General features: G+C 46.6%; 1 protein-coding gene across 9 annotated transcripts in view; it reads left to right on the forward strand.

Moving 5' to 3' along the window:
- The window catches only part of magi2a (membrane associated guanylate kinase, WW and PDZ domain containing 2a), a 199,443-nt gene that overhangs the window by 53,476 nt on the left and 127,867 nt on the right, over positions 1–18,100 (forward strand). For all 9 annotated transcript variants that reach the window (XM_069164921.1, XM_069164922.1, XM_069164923.1 and 6 more), the window contains exon 2: positions 2,297–2,413. In XM_069164921.1, coding sequence (XP_069021022.1) covers positions 2,297–2,413 — 117 coding nt within the window. The remainder of the gene's footprint in view (positions 1–2,296; positions 2,414–18,100) is intronic.

Below are 18,100 nucleotides of genomic sequence, written 5' to 3' on the forward strand. Positions count from 1 at the left end.
TGTGTGTGTGTGTGTGCACGCTGAAAGAGACATGTGAAACGCATGCAGTACCCCGCGCTGCAGATGGGGGGCGTTGTAGGACCTGAGAACCCGGAGAGAAAGAGGGATGTTAGTGTGATAGGTCCCCACCGCCGGAGCCCTGCTTCAGCGGTCGCTCTCCCTCACTCGCAGCAAACACACACACATACACATGCACGCACTTCTTTGCTTTCCCGCCGCCTCTCACACACACACACACACACACACACACACACACACACACACACACACACTCTCTCTCTCTCTCTCTCAGCCTCGGTGTTTCTCAGCCACTCCAGTGTGCCGCGCTTTTCCTGTTTCATCTCTCCTCCGTGGAGTGTAGAAGGGAGAGAGAGGTGATTCGGCTCCCGGGCTGGCTGGCAGTGCCTAGATTGGTCAAACAGAGACAGAGTTGAGGACCAGAGGGACCGGACAGCACTGGAGAGGAGGGGGTAGGATTCCAGCGGGAAAGATCCGGAGCAAGATTTCCTCCAGCGGAGATTATTTGCATCTCAAAAAACCTGTGGAAAGAGGACTCTATATGCAGGCTGCACAACCGCTGTCCGCGCAAGAGGTGCCATTTAGTGTGTTTAAATGTGTGTGTGTGTGTGTGTGTGTGTGTGTGTGTGTGTGTGTGTGTGTGTGTGTGTGTGAGCTTTTTGAGCGTGCTCACCTTTTCAGTATGCAGATTTCACCGGCTTGGCTTCTTTTCTCATGCAAATGTAAATTGTCCAGTTGTGCTGCTCCACATCTTTGACAGAGAAACAGATGCAGCTGGTCTCTGCAGTTCAGGTTTGCATGATTATAATGCAATGCTCCTTGAATTAGTTCAGGATTAATGCATGTTGGGCTACGTGTGTGTGTGTGTGTGTGTGTGTGTGTGTGTGTGTGTGTGTGTGTGCGTGCGCGTGTGCGTATTTGGAGATCACACAAGTGAGGAACCAGAATCTGCTAAATAATTGATCTCCCCGGTATGACAGAAAACTTCCAAACTAGGTTATTATTGAAATAATGTGCCGCTCATTATATTTCCAACAATTTCCGCGCACCTTCTGTGGGAGCGCGTTCGGAGTCGATTGCGTGTTCGGATGCAGCCGTGTCTACATGTGTGTGCTGTTGACGTGTGTGTGCTCTCCAACATATCATGCTTGGAAGTCATTGCCTCAGGATCACACGGGGGAAGGTGGTGGGGGGGGAGAGAGAGAAGTGGGAGGGCTAAATGCTATTTGTCACGGTGCCAAGTTGTTGCTCCTAACAGGATGTTGAAGGTTAGACGAATGTCTTCTCAGCCTTGCGCGCCCACTCCGTCCGTCTCTCTGCTTCTTTACTTCTATGCAGAGGAGCCGCAAGAATGACAAGTGTGTTGGTTAAAGCGGCACCATGAGGAATCCCTTAAGAAACATCAGACGAGCAGCCCCCCCCCACCACCACCACCACCACCACCACCACCCCCCTCCATTTCCTCTTCCTCTTCCTCCTCCTCTCAGCCGTCCTGTCCATGCCTCCATTTCAAATGTGATTATATGAGTGTGGCGGAGTGGATGGATGGACTGTTTGTTGGGGCAAGAGGGATGGAGTTGATGCCTGTTTTAGCTCGCCCCTTTCTACCCCCCCCCCCCCTCCCGTGGGATTTGCCCTTGCCTTCCATCTCTCTCATCCCTTATCTCCATTTCTCTTGTCGTCCCTCCATCACTCCGTCCTGCTGAGCCAGCGAGATTTACTGGTTTTAAGTGGAAGTCCATTCACAGAACTGGGACTGCCTGAGAGAAAAGAGGGGTGGGGGTGGGGGGGGGGGGGGGGGGGGTGGGGGGAGGAAGTAAAAACACCCCCTCCCCCCCACTGCATGGGTGATTTATGTGTAGACATTTCTCCAACACGTGCTCCAATTAACACCTCCACCAATCCGCGGCTGCGCTTGACAGATGCGGAGTGAGAGCGAGCAAAGCGGGTTCATTTGTGCTGGCTGTTTGTTTGTAGGATTTTAGCAAATTCAAATTGTTTACCGTGGTTTTTAGAGATTCTGGGTCATTTGTCGCCGCAGTGTTTGGTTCTTCCTGCGCTTAGAAATGCACAAAAAAAAACAGTGTGAGGCAGGCACATTTTTTTTCCCCCTCTGGATAATTCACAAACACATCCATCTGTCCCCATTTCTGATCAAGTCCTGATTAGGCTCTTTCTTTCCTTACTTCTACGAGAATACAAAAATTGCCATTGAAGCCTGATTGCCTGACTTGATTTGGGATTTGATCACTGATTACTGACGTTTGTGTCCCTCCAGGGGGCGTGATAGACAAGGACCTGCGCCACTACCTCAACTTGCGCTTCCAGAAAGGCTCGGTGGACCACGAGCTGCAGCAGATCATCCGGGACAACCTCTACCTCCGCACCGTCCCCTGTGAGTTACTTTGTCTTCTTCTGCCTCCTCTTTTGTCCGCCCTTGTTACCTTCCCTTTTTTTTTTTTCATTTTCCTTTGGCTGTATTATCGATAAAGCCAAGTGTGTAATTGTGAAGGAGCTGTAGACTCCAGGGGGGAAGGTCCAGTTTCACTGTGTGGACTAATTCGATTTATTAACAAAGTTGTGGGAGTTTTAAGAGACAGATTAATGAAAGAATGGCTTTCTAGCAAGCATCCTACATTTCCCATAATACAACTCAGTAGCATCTTTCATTAGACCCTAAATGCCTCCTAAATGTCCACATCTGTTAAACTCCACATCTCCAGCCTGCAACACCGGCTTTCTGTCATATATTCAGGAGCCCGAGATAAAGCTAACGACATCGCCGCGGCAACATCATGGTTGTATTTTCAAAATTTTAAAAAGCCCTGACCTGCAAAAGACTTTGTAGTTCTCCTCATCACAAGTAATGTGAACTTCAGTTGTAAAATCAGTGGACTGCCCCTTTAAGACAATGTAAACAAATCATATTAAGACCGTTGCCAAAGAATCATGGGATATCAAAACGTCCTTGTCAGCTACCGACGAACACAGCGTGATGTGGTCGAAAGCCGAAGACCAAGCGACTGCATCAGGAGACCTTGAGTTGATCACGTTTGATCAGACTCAACATATTACCATATTTTTCGGACAAATTTCCACAAACCCGCTGACATAAAGCCCACCTGAGGGCCAGGCGGTGCCGTAGCAGAGGACCTCTGGTTGGTTCCTGGAGCTCCACGCCGGTAAGTCCATGTGTGTCGTCTGCTGTGGGCGTTGACTCGCAGCTGAACGCAGCGGGGTCCCAACACACAAAGCGCCGGCAAAGTGGGAGGAACGGCGGCCAATAAGGGGCGTCAATAACCGGGGTTCTCATGAACTGCCGAATATGCTGAATTTTCTGTCGATGAGGGTGTTTTAATTGTGATATTTTTTCGCCCCCGCGTGCCGTTGTTATGCCGTATTTCAGTCTCCCAAATATCTTGTCTGCGTGCTCATCGATTAGCTGCGGGAGTGTTAGTTTAGCAGGAATCAGTCTTGTCTGGAAGTTTGAACTTTTTGAGTTGACTGCGGCTCTTTTGTCTCTAATTAGCTGCTTTAACCGGCTAACAAGAGCTCACAGTTGTAAGTGAGTGTTATGTAGGCGATCCAAGATAAGGTTTGGAGGACTTTGAGCTATTGGTACTCTCTGTTTTTAGTTGAGAATTGCATCTTAAAATGAATGCTTATCGAGGTCTTGTGTGTGTGATATGTGTGGGAGGGGGGGGGAGGGGGGGCTTTGTCAGGTTTATAAATCCCCCAGTGCTTATACAGGCTTAGACCTACTGCTGTTTAATCCATATACTTCTGATTTTTAGTTGCCATTTATTTGCTCCATATATATATATATATATCTATATATATATATATATAGATATATATATCAGTCAGTTCGTTGTTACATTAAAGGGGGTCTGTTTTTTGTGTGTACAAGCTCTTATCTGTGTATGGTGTGTGTTAGCTTAGCTGTGCCATTAGGGCCAGCTGCCTGGTGGCTAACTCTCCCCTGAATCCCTAATGGAGGTGCATTCTTCAAGGCCAGGAGCAGGCGGCTTTCACTGGAACCACTTTTCTGTCTCCCTCTCTGAACTCATTATAGCAGGAACAACAACAAAAAGATGTTTATTTGCAACATGGGCATAATTTTCTCTGATAACCACTCGCGGAGCCGCTGCCGGCGAGGCACCGAGGACAGAGGAAGGGGTGAACAGCAAAGAGTAAGAACAAATGGGAGAACAAATACAAGGAGAGAAACACAATAGGGAACGAGGGGGGGGGGGGGAAGGGGAGGTGGCCTGATGATAGGGACACAGGCTATGATAATCACATAAGTAAATTGAGTGTAAATGAACTACAGCAGAGAGAGAGAGAGAGAGAGAGAGAGAGAGAGGTAAGGGGAGGTTAACTGGTGCACTAATGAAGCTTCAACAATGGGCCTCAGTGCTGCTGATAGGACGAGGCCTTGTCATGACTGAGCTGGGCTGTTTATATCTGGATGGACGGACGGACGGACCAACGGATGGACGGACGGGTGGATGAATGGATGGATGGATGGATGGACGGACGGACGGACGGACGGACGGATGAATGGATGGATGGACGGACGGACAGATGGACGGACGGATGGATGGACGGACGGATGGACGGATGGATGCACAGATGGATGGATGGACGGACGGACGGATGCACAGATGGATGGATGGATGGACGGACGGACGGATGGATGGATGGATGGATGGATGCACAGATGGATGGATGGATGGATGGATGGATGCACGGATGGATGGATGGATGAATGGACAGATGGATGAATGGATGGATGGATGGATGGATGAATGGATGGACAGATGGATGGATGAATGGACGGATGGATGAATGAATGGACGGATGGAAGGGTGAATGGACGGATGGATGGACGGACCAACGTGCATGCAGAACACGTTGTGATTGCAAAGCGACCAAACGGACGAGACCACATCTTCATGCCCTCTCTACATACTCACGTGAGAAAAATCCATCCTAACGGATGTCATCATCCACATAATTCATCCTTATAATGTCTATATTTAATACCAGGTGTAATTGAGCCTTCGGTTCAAAGGGGCCACATGGATAAATGATGTGAAGACTCAAAGACAACGGCAGACCACGTTGAAAACTTTTGAAACCCTTCTCTTTAATTGATAAAGAAAGAGCTACGTTGGAGCCTGCTGACATTTATCATAGATATAAAGGCGACTATGGAGCAGGAGACAAAAGAGAATTATAAGTGATCGATGTGAAGTAGTTCATCAAAGCAATTTAAAACACAACCCTTGAGTAGTGAAGAAAAGACATTCTTCAGGGGAGATGGAGGCTGACTGGCGGACAGTGGGAGAGTTACTGCCACTCATACCAATCATGGAGGTTGGACGAAGTCAGCGAGGGCAGCGAAGGCTGTGCCAGCTCTTAGACAAATTGCCTGGTTGAAATCCAAGGTCAGAGTGTTAATAGCCTGAGCCCATGTGAAATCAGCCCTATCGTCGGGTAATCCACATAGATTTGATGGGGGGAGGTAGGGAGCGGAGCGAAATGAGTGTGAAGACTAGTCCTCATACCTTAATGGGCTACACTGATCGAGAACGGTTAAATAATTTAGGTAAGATTGAAAAATCAAAAACATGGCAATTAAATAGATTTTTATAATCTACTGACTGTGAACTTTTACTTGAAGACTCCCGAGCTGAGCCGAAAAATATTCAAAAAACGTTTTAAATATTTAAACGTATTTTCAAGTGTTTAGATATTTGGAGTAAATAACTCGAAAGGTCAACTGAAAGATTACAAAAATACAAGTTATTTCCCTTCAAATACTAAATCAAATATAAATGTGCACAGGGCCTCTGTTGCAGGGAAAAAAAATAATGTGGTAAAAATACGAAGGTCATCAGGATTAGATGACTCACATCCCAAAAGCCACAGATTATAAGTAGTCGTTGTTTTTTCCCTTCTGATTGTCCCATTCTTGGCTTTTCCACTCCTCCTCCTCCCCCTTTAGTTCTCCTGTCACACTTGCATATACGCAGGTTCTTATCATTTTCATCCTCCGCCTCGCCTTTTAGCTCGGTGGACACAGTAAAGCACTTAGTGATGAGCAGGAGTGGTGTCTGTGACGCTCTCTGAATAAGAGAACTGATGATCAGGAGGTCGGCTGCAGGTGGAAAGGTGTTTCTGACCTCTTACTTTCTCTCAATCTTCTCTCGATGGAAATGACATTAATACGACATGACCCTTTCAAACACTATCTTGGCATGTGTGTCCATCTGTAAAATGCTTCATATTGCCTGAAATCATCCAATAATTCAATGGGAAATATCTCAAACTTGATCCTTTTTTTTTTTATCCTACGTGGGTCCCATCTGCTGGAGTAAACTATTGCATATTATTAAGGAAAAGTAAAGAAATTCATGTCAGAGCAAATAATGGGTCGTGACGATGGCTCCGCCCGCTTTTAGTCTTTGCTGTGATTATAGTTTGGAAACCCTGTTCGCACGAGGGTTCAGCCACTCTGAAGGACGGAAACAATCAGCAATCAGTGGGAGTGGCTAAGTGCGTCCATGTTGAAGTCAAGCATTTGTTTTCAAAAATTCCAACGACGGCAGCGATATTAGAGCGAGATGAAGCGATAGTAACAGTTGCAGGAAGTATCGAGGAATTGAAGCAAGGAAAAGACCAATGAAAGTCTGCGATGGTCATTTGCCAACACGGCGTCGCACTTTGCTCACATGGCAGGATCCTCTCTGTTGTTTAAAGCTTGGCCAGTTTTGTCGCACCACAGATGTCATGTGGTGGTTAAGGCTGATTGGTTAAAGGTTGCTCCAATAGTTAATAGTGGTCGACGGCCATTAGGATGCAACAACTGGAAACGATCCCCAATGGGGTGTGAGACTCTGTCCGTGCAGTGAGTTTGGGTCAGGTGGCACCAAAGGCTTTAAGCCTTTAGAAGTGAGTGATATAAATAAGATCTTCCATAAGTGCCAGGCAGTACTGTAAATTTGCTGAAAGCTCCATGGAGAACACGTTCTTTCAACCATTTGTAGTTGGAAATGACAAACTGGCGGAAAAAAAAAATGTCTTGGTCACCGAGATGATGCAAAATAAATCCTGTAAATTACAACTTGCCATTGAGCAGTCCTGTTCTTTGATTTGTGGCTCTGGAAACAGCAGCCGGTTTGACAAAGTTTCGTCTTCCTGCAGTGGATGTCGTCCGACCGCAGCGGCTGCCGTCAACCCCGCACCACGGTGCTTTTGGGAATGCTGCTCCATTCACAACAGCTTGGTCACCCTGCAAAAACTGCAAGAAGTGATTTGAAAGCAGAAACGTGCCCCTTAAACCGAACATCCCAGTGAACATCGGCGCAAGCAGAAGTAAACTTTATGAAGGGTGTGATTGGATGTTCTCGCATCTGTCTTTCAGTTGTGCGAGCGTACACCTGCTCTTTCCATTTTGTTGCACTGCAGTGCTTGTAAGTCCCCACATTTACGTGTGCGTGACTTTCTGTGTGCTTTGGTGCTGACATGCGAGCGCAAACAACATACGCTTACGTAGCGGGAAGTGCTGGTTGAGACTGTGCGATAATGGTTAGTGTGACGCCCGAAGGCACATTAGAGCTTGCGTCGATTGCTGTGGCAACCGTGCACAATATTAATAATGTTTATTAATGAGAGCGAGAGAGACTCCCAAGTCCATCTGTCTGTCCTCAGTAGTTGGTGTGATCGTCTTGAAGTTGTGCCGCAAAGCAGGAAGTATGAATCTCCGTTGTTCCCTTTCTATCCTGCTGCTCTGCTGCATCCTGCTTATCGTCACCTCCTCCTGCATTATCAGTTTTTTTTCTCCATGTACCCTTCGCGCGTGTGCATTTTGCCACAAACAAACTATATAAGTCCAATATGTAACCTGCAAGATGACAGCGATTAGTTATCTGCCGGGTATCTGTAATTGGCCCCGCTCTTCGTCCTTAGTTTGTCACATGTTTGCATTTCTCTTTAACAGCCTGATGTCTGATGGATGGCGGTAATAATCAGGTTAATAAAAACAGTTACACCTCCCCCGGTGCCCCACCATTCATTATTTAGCATCTCCGTGAGAAGCCCAGTGAACGGTGTGAGGCTCATCGTGGCGCCCAGACGGAGGAAAGGCCTCACCGGCGGGGGAGATGAATGACGGGCAGAATTCAGGCTTTTAAGATAGAGCTGGACTTGAGGTGATCCTGCATTGTGAGTTGTTGTTGTGTTGTTTCTGAGAAACAAGAGCGCCGTTTGTTTTCTCGTGTATTATTTTGTCTCTTTTATATTTCTCCTTCCGACGCGGGTTAGGCAGGTCAGACAAATACCTGTTGTCAAAAAGCTCACTTCCTCTCATCCCCTCCATTTACTCTGCTCTCTTTTGCCTCCCCTGACTTACTCATTGACTCATTGGGTGGGGTTTCCATGGCAACCGTTTCCACTCCCCTGTCTGCGTCAAAGGCCCGTCTCCTCTTAAAATCTCAGCCCGCTTTCTTTTTCATACCCCTCCTCTTCCATCCCCCTCCGTCGACTTCATCCCACTTCTCTGTCTGGTGGCATTTAGTCGACGCCGAGTGCTCCGCTCGTTGGATTTGAACGCACAACAATAGGAAGCACCTCTTCAACTTAAAAACAAAAAACAAAACAAAAAACACAAAACGGCTGCAGCATACATACGATCCCTGACTGAGATGTGTGTGTGTGTGTGTGTGTGTGTGTGTGTGTGTGTGTGCTGAAGGTGAGGGAGAGTACGAGGGGGGTGACTGACAAGGCGGGACACAGATGTGGATGTGCCGGCTGGTGAGCGTGACTCAACGCCCGATGCAGTCGGCAGATGCGGCCTGCAGACGTGAAGGGGGACAGGTGTGAAATGTGCTCCCTAATTGGCCTTCATCATTCAAACCCCCCGCTCAGGCCGCCAGACTCCTGCTGTCTTTTACCCTTGGGAGTACAGTAACATATTCTATTGACAAACTTTTCCATTTAAAAAGCACTTGCGACACCCTTTGTGTCTTCCTAGCATGCCAAATCATTCATTTTGCAACTTATTTTGATTGCGAGCCCGAAGCACTGACGGCTCAGATGTGGGATGTTAACGGAGCTCAGCTCTTCTGCAACTCATCTCTCCCACGACATGTGACAGCCCGCTGGATGCTCCTGGAATATATCTGTGAGCGGCTCATGTTTGAAAATGACTGCTTCTTTCCGTCGGAAAACTGGAAGTAATCAAAACTAGTGGGCAAGAGAGTGAAAATGGACCTCGGCTCACCTAATTGTGTCCACAAGGAGTAGTCCAAGCACGTCTTGTTCACAGTGACACGACGCTGTCGCCTGCAGGGCCCTCGGTCCAACCAGGCCAAAATTTACCTCGGTCAATCAAAGGCGGGACATTTCTTTTGGATGACACTGTGTTAGTGTGCAGCTTGTTCTACAAATCCCATATTGAGCGGGATGTAATTGAGAAAAGGGGGAGTTATGTGGTTGTTTTCCTGCAGTCTTCACACCTCATCTCCAAAATGTTCACACTATCATCTCATATTTAGAAAGAACAACACTGTGCGTCATCACAACAAATGCGCCGTGGGACTCAACACTATCAGAGCATATCTGGGACATCGTGAACTCTCCCATAAGCCGGCTGCAGTTATTGCCTCCATTCTTATTACCCACCTGTCGAAAACAACTCGTTGAACCGGCGGGTCGAGAAATCCCTTTCATTAAATGTTTCTAGAGAGCTCTGTTCTTCGTCTGACCTCTAAAAAAAAAAAAATCCTGACTGTATTTCTCCAAACTCTGACCACTGTCTGCCCTCCAAATGCTCCGTCAGGACATTGAGTGTTGAGTCCTCTGGGACAGTAAATGGAACTGCAAACCTTGGACAATCATTTCAAACCCAACACTGACTTGAGAAAAGACTTTTGTCCTCCTCTTTTTAAACCAAGACTAAGGGAAAAAAATTAGAATTTTTACGGCAGTTATCGGGTTCGGCTTTCAAGTCCGGGTACATCTGTGATCGACGAATGCAGAAAACCAGCAAATGCCGAGTGCGGAGTCTGTGTGGTGGAAAATATGAAATGCTGAGAGGCTCTTTAGTCTCACTTATGCTCCCACAGTGTGTGTAGCACACATGAGAAATGAATGAGAACGACATTCAGCAGTGGAAACTTCTGAATATCATGTGTTTTCTCTGTGTGTGTGTGTGTGTGTGTGTGTGTGCGTGTGCGTGCTTGGAGGTGTGTAGGTGTAACTGAGTGGTAACAGTTTGGTTCAACCCCTTAGTTACTGTTGCTATGCTTGTCAAGCTTTCTTGCAGGACGTGCTCATGTTTGCAGCCTCCATGACATTCATAGTTACACTTGCTAAGCTGTGATTGGACAGCCGTTGTTCGGGGTAGGAGTTTAGGAAACGGTCATTTAAACGATGGCTCCTGTGAGGTCCACGTGATATTTATCTTTTCTGGGTTCATAGATTAAACTTGCGACCTCTTGTCTAACCCTTCTGCCAGTGAGTGCGAAAAGCTCTGCGGACGCAGGCTTGCGTCGTAGCGTACTCCGTCACTGCTGCCGCAGTTGTGAAATCCTAAATAAACTGTTCTGCGCGTCACAACCGCCGCATAATAACTGTGTTTCAGTGTCACCTCGGTGTCGGTCCGGTCTGTCCCGTAACATTTTCAAAGTCCAGAAGAGCCGCACAAGGTGAATTATTGCGTCCCCGGTCGAGTTAGCAAAGGGCGAGGCTGGCGGAAATCTGTGGTGCGCGCGCTCTATGACGGGTGTATTCATCCGACCAGCGTGAGGATGTCTCACCAGGGAAACCTCGGGAGGCCTGTGGGGTGAAATGCAGAGAGATTTCTCAGCGACAGGCTTAATCGGCACTGTTTGAACTGGTTTGGCAACAGCTTGAAGAACGGTTCATTTTTACGTAAAACGTGCCGCAGTAGACGTTCAAGTCTCGACGCTTTATGAACTCAAACAAAGAGCAATAACCGACCAAGTGTGTCGTTGGAAGCGTCCGTCAACCTCCTCCCAGCACCTCCGTGGCCGGTGGTTCAGGTCGCTGCCGGCAGACTGAGGACAGAGAGATGTGTTTGATTCGGTCCGCGGCGCAGCCAGACCGACCCTCTGTCTTGATATTCATGGCCAGAGCCTTTGTGGACCAAAAGGGCGTTTCTTTGGCCAGCCGTGGACCGAACCCGTCCTGTCCGACAGCAGCCGCCCGCGCACACCAAACACACGGCCACCATAACTATTACCCCATATTTACCTTCACTCCAGTCATTTTTTTTATTATGAGCAGAGGAAGGGAGTCATATGGAAGCATTTGAATCATGTCATCTTACTTATATCAAGGTCACAATCAGGGGGGGGAAGCACAACTCGGTTACCAGATCTTGCCTATTTATCAATATCTCGAGTTTTATGTTTAAAAAGCAGTGTGGCTGCATTGAAGTCACTCTGTTTGTTCATTGTGTTGGAAAAATAATTAAAAAAAAGATGTTCAATCTATTCGTTAGCACACTAACAATTCACCTATTTTCACCCATATTTCTGTTTCCTGCTCCATCACTTATTGCGCTGTCTCCGAGTGTTGCAGCGATTACAACACGATCATGCTCTTTACCGCTACACCTAATAACATACGCTACCTCGCCGTTTGCTCGGTGGCTTTGTTCCTCATTCGCGTGTTTCTTTGGTTACGTCGAGAGCCCGACCGGCGTGGCCCAGCGTAGCCGCGAAGCGTTTCACGTCCTCTTTCGCGAACTGCTCTCTGTTTACACCTGCTTCCGTGGAATATCCCTTCATGTAATTTGCATACTTCTGTCGCTGCCTGCCCACCTGCTATCTCGCTGTTGCACGATGGGCTTCAAAATGACACCGTTTCAGTAGCAGCGATTAGCGCCATCCGTCGCGGGGGACCGGAGCAGTCGGCAAGGCCGGAGACGAGGATCCCCAGAGTGTGTCTCATTAGAGACGGTCTCTCTGTCACAATTCTCCCGTCGGAGCAGCATTAGGCTTCGCCATCCCTCATGTTAATTACTGGGGCCGGATGAGTAATTGGCTCCTCTTGGATGCTAAAGCTAAAGCAGAGGATGGGAGTGAGAAGGAAAGGAACAGAGCAGAGTCCAAGGTAAAAAAGCATCTTAGGTTGTTTTTTTTGTTTTTTTTGTTTTTTTTGTGTGCTCACGGACCAAGTTTCAGTATTTGAGGCCAGGATTAGGGAGAAAAGCCCTCTTTTGTCCACCTGCCATCTCTTTTTCCTTTTTGAAGCTGACATTTGTTCTTCATCCAGAATTCCCTGTGCTTTTCCATCAAGTCTGGTCAAATGAGCTGGAGGACGCTGCAGCCGGCAGAAAGGTGCGCAGTCACCCAGGCTGACCGCCAACGGCGTCCAGAGGGTTGTTGGAGAACGTGTGCGAGCGTCACGCGGCTCGGGACGATTATTTTGACCAACGTGCGCCCCCCCCCCCCTCCCCCCCCCCCCGGTAGTATTCGTGTAATAATTTAGTCCGGGAGGCTTGTGCAATCAGAAATCCAATCTGTGTAGCCACTGCTCTCTGTAGCTTTAGGTAATAGCAAGACAACTGCTTAGTGTGCTTAGCCGGCCCGCTCACACGCACGTATCGGAGTACGGCTTCTGTTTATCCAAGCCCCTAATGAAATATTCCATCTTTGCCACATCAGTGGGACGGGGAATTGAATGTGCAGAAGCTGCCACGCTATCTCGAACTGTGACCCGCTGAATGAGGGAAAGCTATCACAATGTCAGATTGTCTGTGTCATTATTTGCCGCGATCGGCGCGTGAAAGCTTGACACGACAAGTATTCAATTTGGAAGGTAATGATATTACGGCAGAAGGCGTACGCACTCAAATCATCTCAAATGGCAATACGACGCAGCGGGTTGGACAGATTGAAGCTCGCTGCGGCCTATTTGGCGGCGTCGAGGCTCGGGCCTCGACTCGCACAGGTGCATTGTTAAAGATGTTTTACGAGGAACTGACCGGCGGTCAAAAAATGATATTCATCAGGTTTCATTGGTGAGCTGCGGGTCTGTTTTACGGTGAAGCGCATGGTGCAATGCAGCAACTCTGTCAAGTAGGTACAAAAGCATGCTAACACAGTAGAATCTGCACATTGGTCACAGATCTAGGTCAGCACTACACACATAATAAACACTTTGATTATCTTTTTATGTTATTTCGGTCCTTTTTTTTTTTCTTCTTCTTTTTTTTTCCTTTATTATCCAGTACATCCTATTTTTATGTCGCTGCTACGGCCTCGTTCCCGTCCAGGGCTGATTAAAGTTTCATCTTCTCTTCAAACAAGATTACAACATACAGTAGCTCTCCCACAGGTCAAAGTGCTAATCCAGGTACCGCAGGTTGACCAACCGCGGAGCTCCCAGTGAATCTCTTTCACTGAAACAATGTTCAGACTGCATGAACCGAATCCAATTTTCGTCATATCCAGATGAACTTTTGTCTGAACACAAAAAACAAAACAAGCAAAAAAAAAAAGCGACTTTTGCCACATTTGGAGGCGGTTTGAAATGCGTTTCCAATCAGATTTCTGCAGATGGTTTTGCGACGTCTGGTCACACCAAACGCGATCTGCTCACAGTGCGTCCGAAAGATCCGATTTGAGAAAAAGAAAAGTCCGATTTTGCCTTGCCAGTGCATATTCTCAAAGGACGGGATTAGGGTTGAGTTTGTTCGATGGCTGTTTTAATTTTCTCCCTATGGTGACACGTAAACCACTCGAGAGGGATTTTGTAGATGTCTTCATTTGCAGGTGGTGAACAGATGGGCTTAATACGATCACTTCTGATCCATTTCATAGAGAAACGGTCTCAAGGCGAGGCTTCAGATGTTCTCGCTATGAGACAGAGCTGTCAATAGAAACAAATTAGGTGCAACAAATGATTCTGGTGGGAGTTTTAGTTGAAACAGACTCTTGAGTTTTTGATGTGTTTACAACACTACTATACTGGTTTTGGTTCTGCTGTCGATTTTGCTCACTTTCACGTTCCCGTGTTTATATTTGTCTCGTGTCACACGCCGAGGCGCAGAAGTGGAAATATCTTAAGCTTGAAAAGGCCAGTAGAGTTTGTCGGGATCAAAGTACTCATCGCAGTGACTCAGCCTGTGTATATAATGTCATCTGTAGCTCTGCGGGAGCTTCGAAAAGTCTGATTAAAATCACTCAAGTGACCTCTTGAATAATCTCGTGTTCATTGAGTTGCATTAGACAAATTGCATTGAAGGTTGATGGAGCTCGGCCACCGCAACAGGGGGGGCAAACCTCAAGATGTCAGCTTCTGCTTCATCAGCCCCTACAAGTTGTTCAACTTTACCGAAGTCCACCGTTGAATGGCTGAAACGCTGAGCTGCCGTTCGGCTATCAGGATCAGTGGCCTGTTGGAGAGTCCTCCAGGGAATCGGTTAGCTCCCCGCAGGAGAGTTTGATAATCTCCGAACCCTTCTGTCTCAGGTTTATGAACAACTCCGGCGGCTCTGACTCGTGCTGCTCATTCGCAGACGTGATGCTCGAGACCTCGAACGCCTCGTAGATGTTTCATAGTTTACCATACACCGTGCCGGTGGAGAATTAAACACTGAGCATCAATTGAGCATCAAACGCTTGAAGGATCAATTTTTCTCACCGCGTATACGGCAAATTATCTCTCGGTAGCGCTTTTGTTTATCTTGTTCCTCTCTGCTTCACACTGTTTTCACTGTGATCCTACCGAGGCTCCAGAATCTTCTCTTCCCCGCGCAGCGTTAAAAAAAAAAAAAAAAAAAAAAAAAAAAGGGGAGAAGGAGGGAGCTGTTGAATTTTTACATTATCACCCAATTCCACAAAATGCAAGACGGCACTCGTCTGATTCCTGCACACGCGAGAGGAATTTTGCACTGTCATTTTTTTTTTTCCCCCTGCTTGTTTTGATAAACTGCACTCTCTCCCACCACATAAAAACTTCAGGCTCTTTTCTATTTTCCGATCAGTTTACTGAAGAAGAAGAAAAAATAATAAAGAGAGAGAGAGAGAGAGAGAGAGAGAGAGAGAGAGAAAGCCTTTTCAGCTCTATATTCAGCTCAGTTCTCCCTTACCTCCCTCGCCCCTTTACTTTCTTCTCCTTTCTTCTGTGCTCGGTTGTGTTTTTTTCTTTGTTTTTGCAATGCACTCCAGTGCACTGGAAGATGCCTCAGACGCTCAAGGTTAGATTGTTAGACTGATCAACAGAGAGCAAGTACGTGTTTCCTTTTGTTTGACATGAGCGGCACACCTCCTCAGACAAACATACAACACGCTGCGCCGCAGACGTGCACGCCGACGGGCTTCAAACACAGGACTCACTTTCAGTCCGAGGACAGAGGGTCCAGTGTTTGGGGGCCTTAGTTTGCAAAAAAAAAAAAAAAAAAACCGAGGTATGCTAGTGAATCTGTTGGATATATATTGAATTCATTATATCTGTTTTCTGCATATTTACGGTTGTATTTACAGTTTTTTTGCAAATGGAAACTTAACAAGAGTAGAAACAGATCTGAAACTATTTGGATTTTGTTAGAATATGTTTTGATTCATTCATCACTCAAAAGTAAAGCTACGTAAAATCTTCTCGGGCACGTCGCCGGTTCGGTTTGGTCGGTCTGTTCATGCAGCTTCGCTTTTCAACGCGTTGTTCTTTAGGTGTAGTCGTTGGAAAGGAGGCGTGACGCCCGTCTGAACTATTTTTTTTTTGTATTAACGTGTTCCCCATGCTTCACAATAAAGACATTTGAAAGAGACTATAATTGCATTTGCTGCTGGATTTGCATATTTGGTTGTAAGTGGCCAACGTTTCTGCTTCAGCGGCCATTTTAGTGCTCGAAAAACAGAAAGCGGCGGTTCCCAGGGGCAACGCACATCTGTCATGGGAGTGAGGTGTGCATGTCTGGTTTCATTAGTCTTTTGTCTCACACACACACACACACACACACACACACACACGCACATCTGAACACACAGGTGCACTTTCGTACTCACACGAGCTGCAGCGAAGTGATTGAATTCTATCACCGCTGCTCTTGTGAATCTTATTTTTGGATACGTGGGCAGGTGTCTGTCTGTCTGAGTGTTCGTCGCGGCACCATAATTTACTCACCGTCTGTTTACTGGATAATAGCGTGACTGTTAGCGAGGCAGAGGAATAGTAATTTGTCGTGTACTGTAACAGCAGAGATTACTACGAAACCTGTATCGTCTCCGCAGGGACAGCGAGCCACTGTTTGAGATGTCTGGCAGCAATGTTTGAGGCTTGACTGATGGCATCTGTAGGGACGTGATGAGAGCCAATTATGAGCCAATTATGCTGATTAATGGGATTATAGCTAGTACCTCTCCTGATAGATACTCAGGCATGCAAATGGGACGCTTCCTCGTCAAACTACAGCAGACAAAATGTCACTTCGCTCACAGCCCCACCACTGCTCAACAATACGGGCGTTTCCAATTGAGAATCGGCGTGCGGTGAGTGAAATAAGCTTTTTATTAGTGAGTGTGAAGGCCGGTGAAGAAGTTTTCTTTGAGCTTTTAATGACCGCTTGCACCTTTAGACTGTTTATTTCCTCTGAGCCGCTTGACTTTGCTACACCTCAGAGCGCTTCAGGAAGTCTCGGGTCTCACTGGCATTAGAGGCTCAGCTCACGTTTGGAAACGAATCTCTCGGACGGAGAAACAAGGACAGCGGAGAAGTGGCCCTGTCCTCTCGTCTCCTCTGTCCGCTCCCTCTCCCCGGAGAGGTCCGCCGGAGAGAAATGAGCTCTCCACGGTGGACCTCTGGCGGCGTCTCACCCGTCTGTGTGCATTTATGCGGGTTGTGCGGACCTGTTGGTCGAGTCCGCGCTTCCTTCCTCGCCGTATAGTTGTGAGAGCGTGAGAGCGGAGTCATGTGGCCTGTTGTCCTGCCAAAGCACAGCAGCTCTGCAAACAGTCACGTGTCTGTCAGTCGGCATTCAAAACTCTCCCGCATGCACTGTCTGCTCCGCTATTCATGATTAAAAAAAAAAAAGAACAATAAATACATAAATTAAAAGGGAACGGCGTGTGTGTGTGTGTGTGTGTGTGTGCGTGTGCGTGTGCGTGCGCGCTCATCCTCCAGACAAATACATATAGTGGTATAGACGAAAATCTCCCAACTGGCAGCAACCCTGCAGCTTTTTCATCTTGAAATTTGGCATAGAAACCAGGTACGCATCGATTCTACTTTTCCTCTCCCCAATTTGAAGAACTAAACTCACAGTATTGATCGATGCCGAGGACCGATCCGACCGAGAGCTGCTTTTTCTCTCCCACATTATTACCTGGAAAATGTTACTGTGTTGAACTGGTCTGATCGTTTGTCGTTAGAGTATACCAACGTGTCATAATTTATTCTAATGTATTGACGAAGATTCTCATACACACGTGCAAGAATTAGTAACTGCCACCTCACTCGATGATGGGCAGTGAATTATAAGGTTTAAATCCCCCCCTATTTAGTATTTATGAGCATTATATAAGACTTTGAATACGTGGATTATAACACGCTCAAGGATAATTGCAAGATGATCGATTAACATTAATTAATCTATCCGTCAACAACTATAAATAACTGTAATCATGTAAAATATCTGTCTTCAAAGTCGATATCAAGGTATTTGGTCAAAATTATTACGCTATTTGAATTGTGTTCGTATTTGTTCAGCCCTGCTTATAACTGTTTCACAGCTAAATGACAGCATGCTATAAACCAATTATATTATATATCACTTATAAATGATAAATAGGGAATTTAAATACAGTGATACACTTGTTGTCATTTAATCTATCGGTTGATTTTGGCAAATAATTTAGTCTGAAAAGGGTTCGTTGCAGTTTCCAATTTTGTGATTCTGGTTTCTCCAAATTACTTGTTTTGTCTAAATAATACTGCGACCCAAATACAACAATTTGCAATTATATAAAACAAAAAGAAGCAGCAATCCTCTCATTGGAGAGGCTGGGAATAATGAGTGTTCAGCATGAATTGATCTCCAGAATGG

Source organism: Embiotoca jacksoni, unplaced genomic scaffold (genome assembly GCF_022577435.1).
Source record: "Embiotoca jacksoni isolate LCO1_2020_lvr unplaced genomic scaffold, fEmbJac1.0.p SCAF_32, whole genome shotgun sequence".
Lineage (NCBI taxonomy): Eukaryota > Metazoa > Chordata > Actinopteri > Embiotocidae > Embiotoca > Embiotoca jacksoni.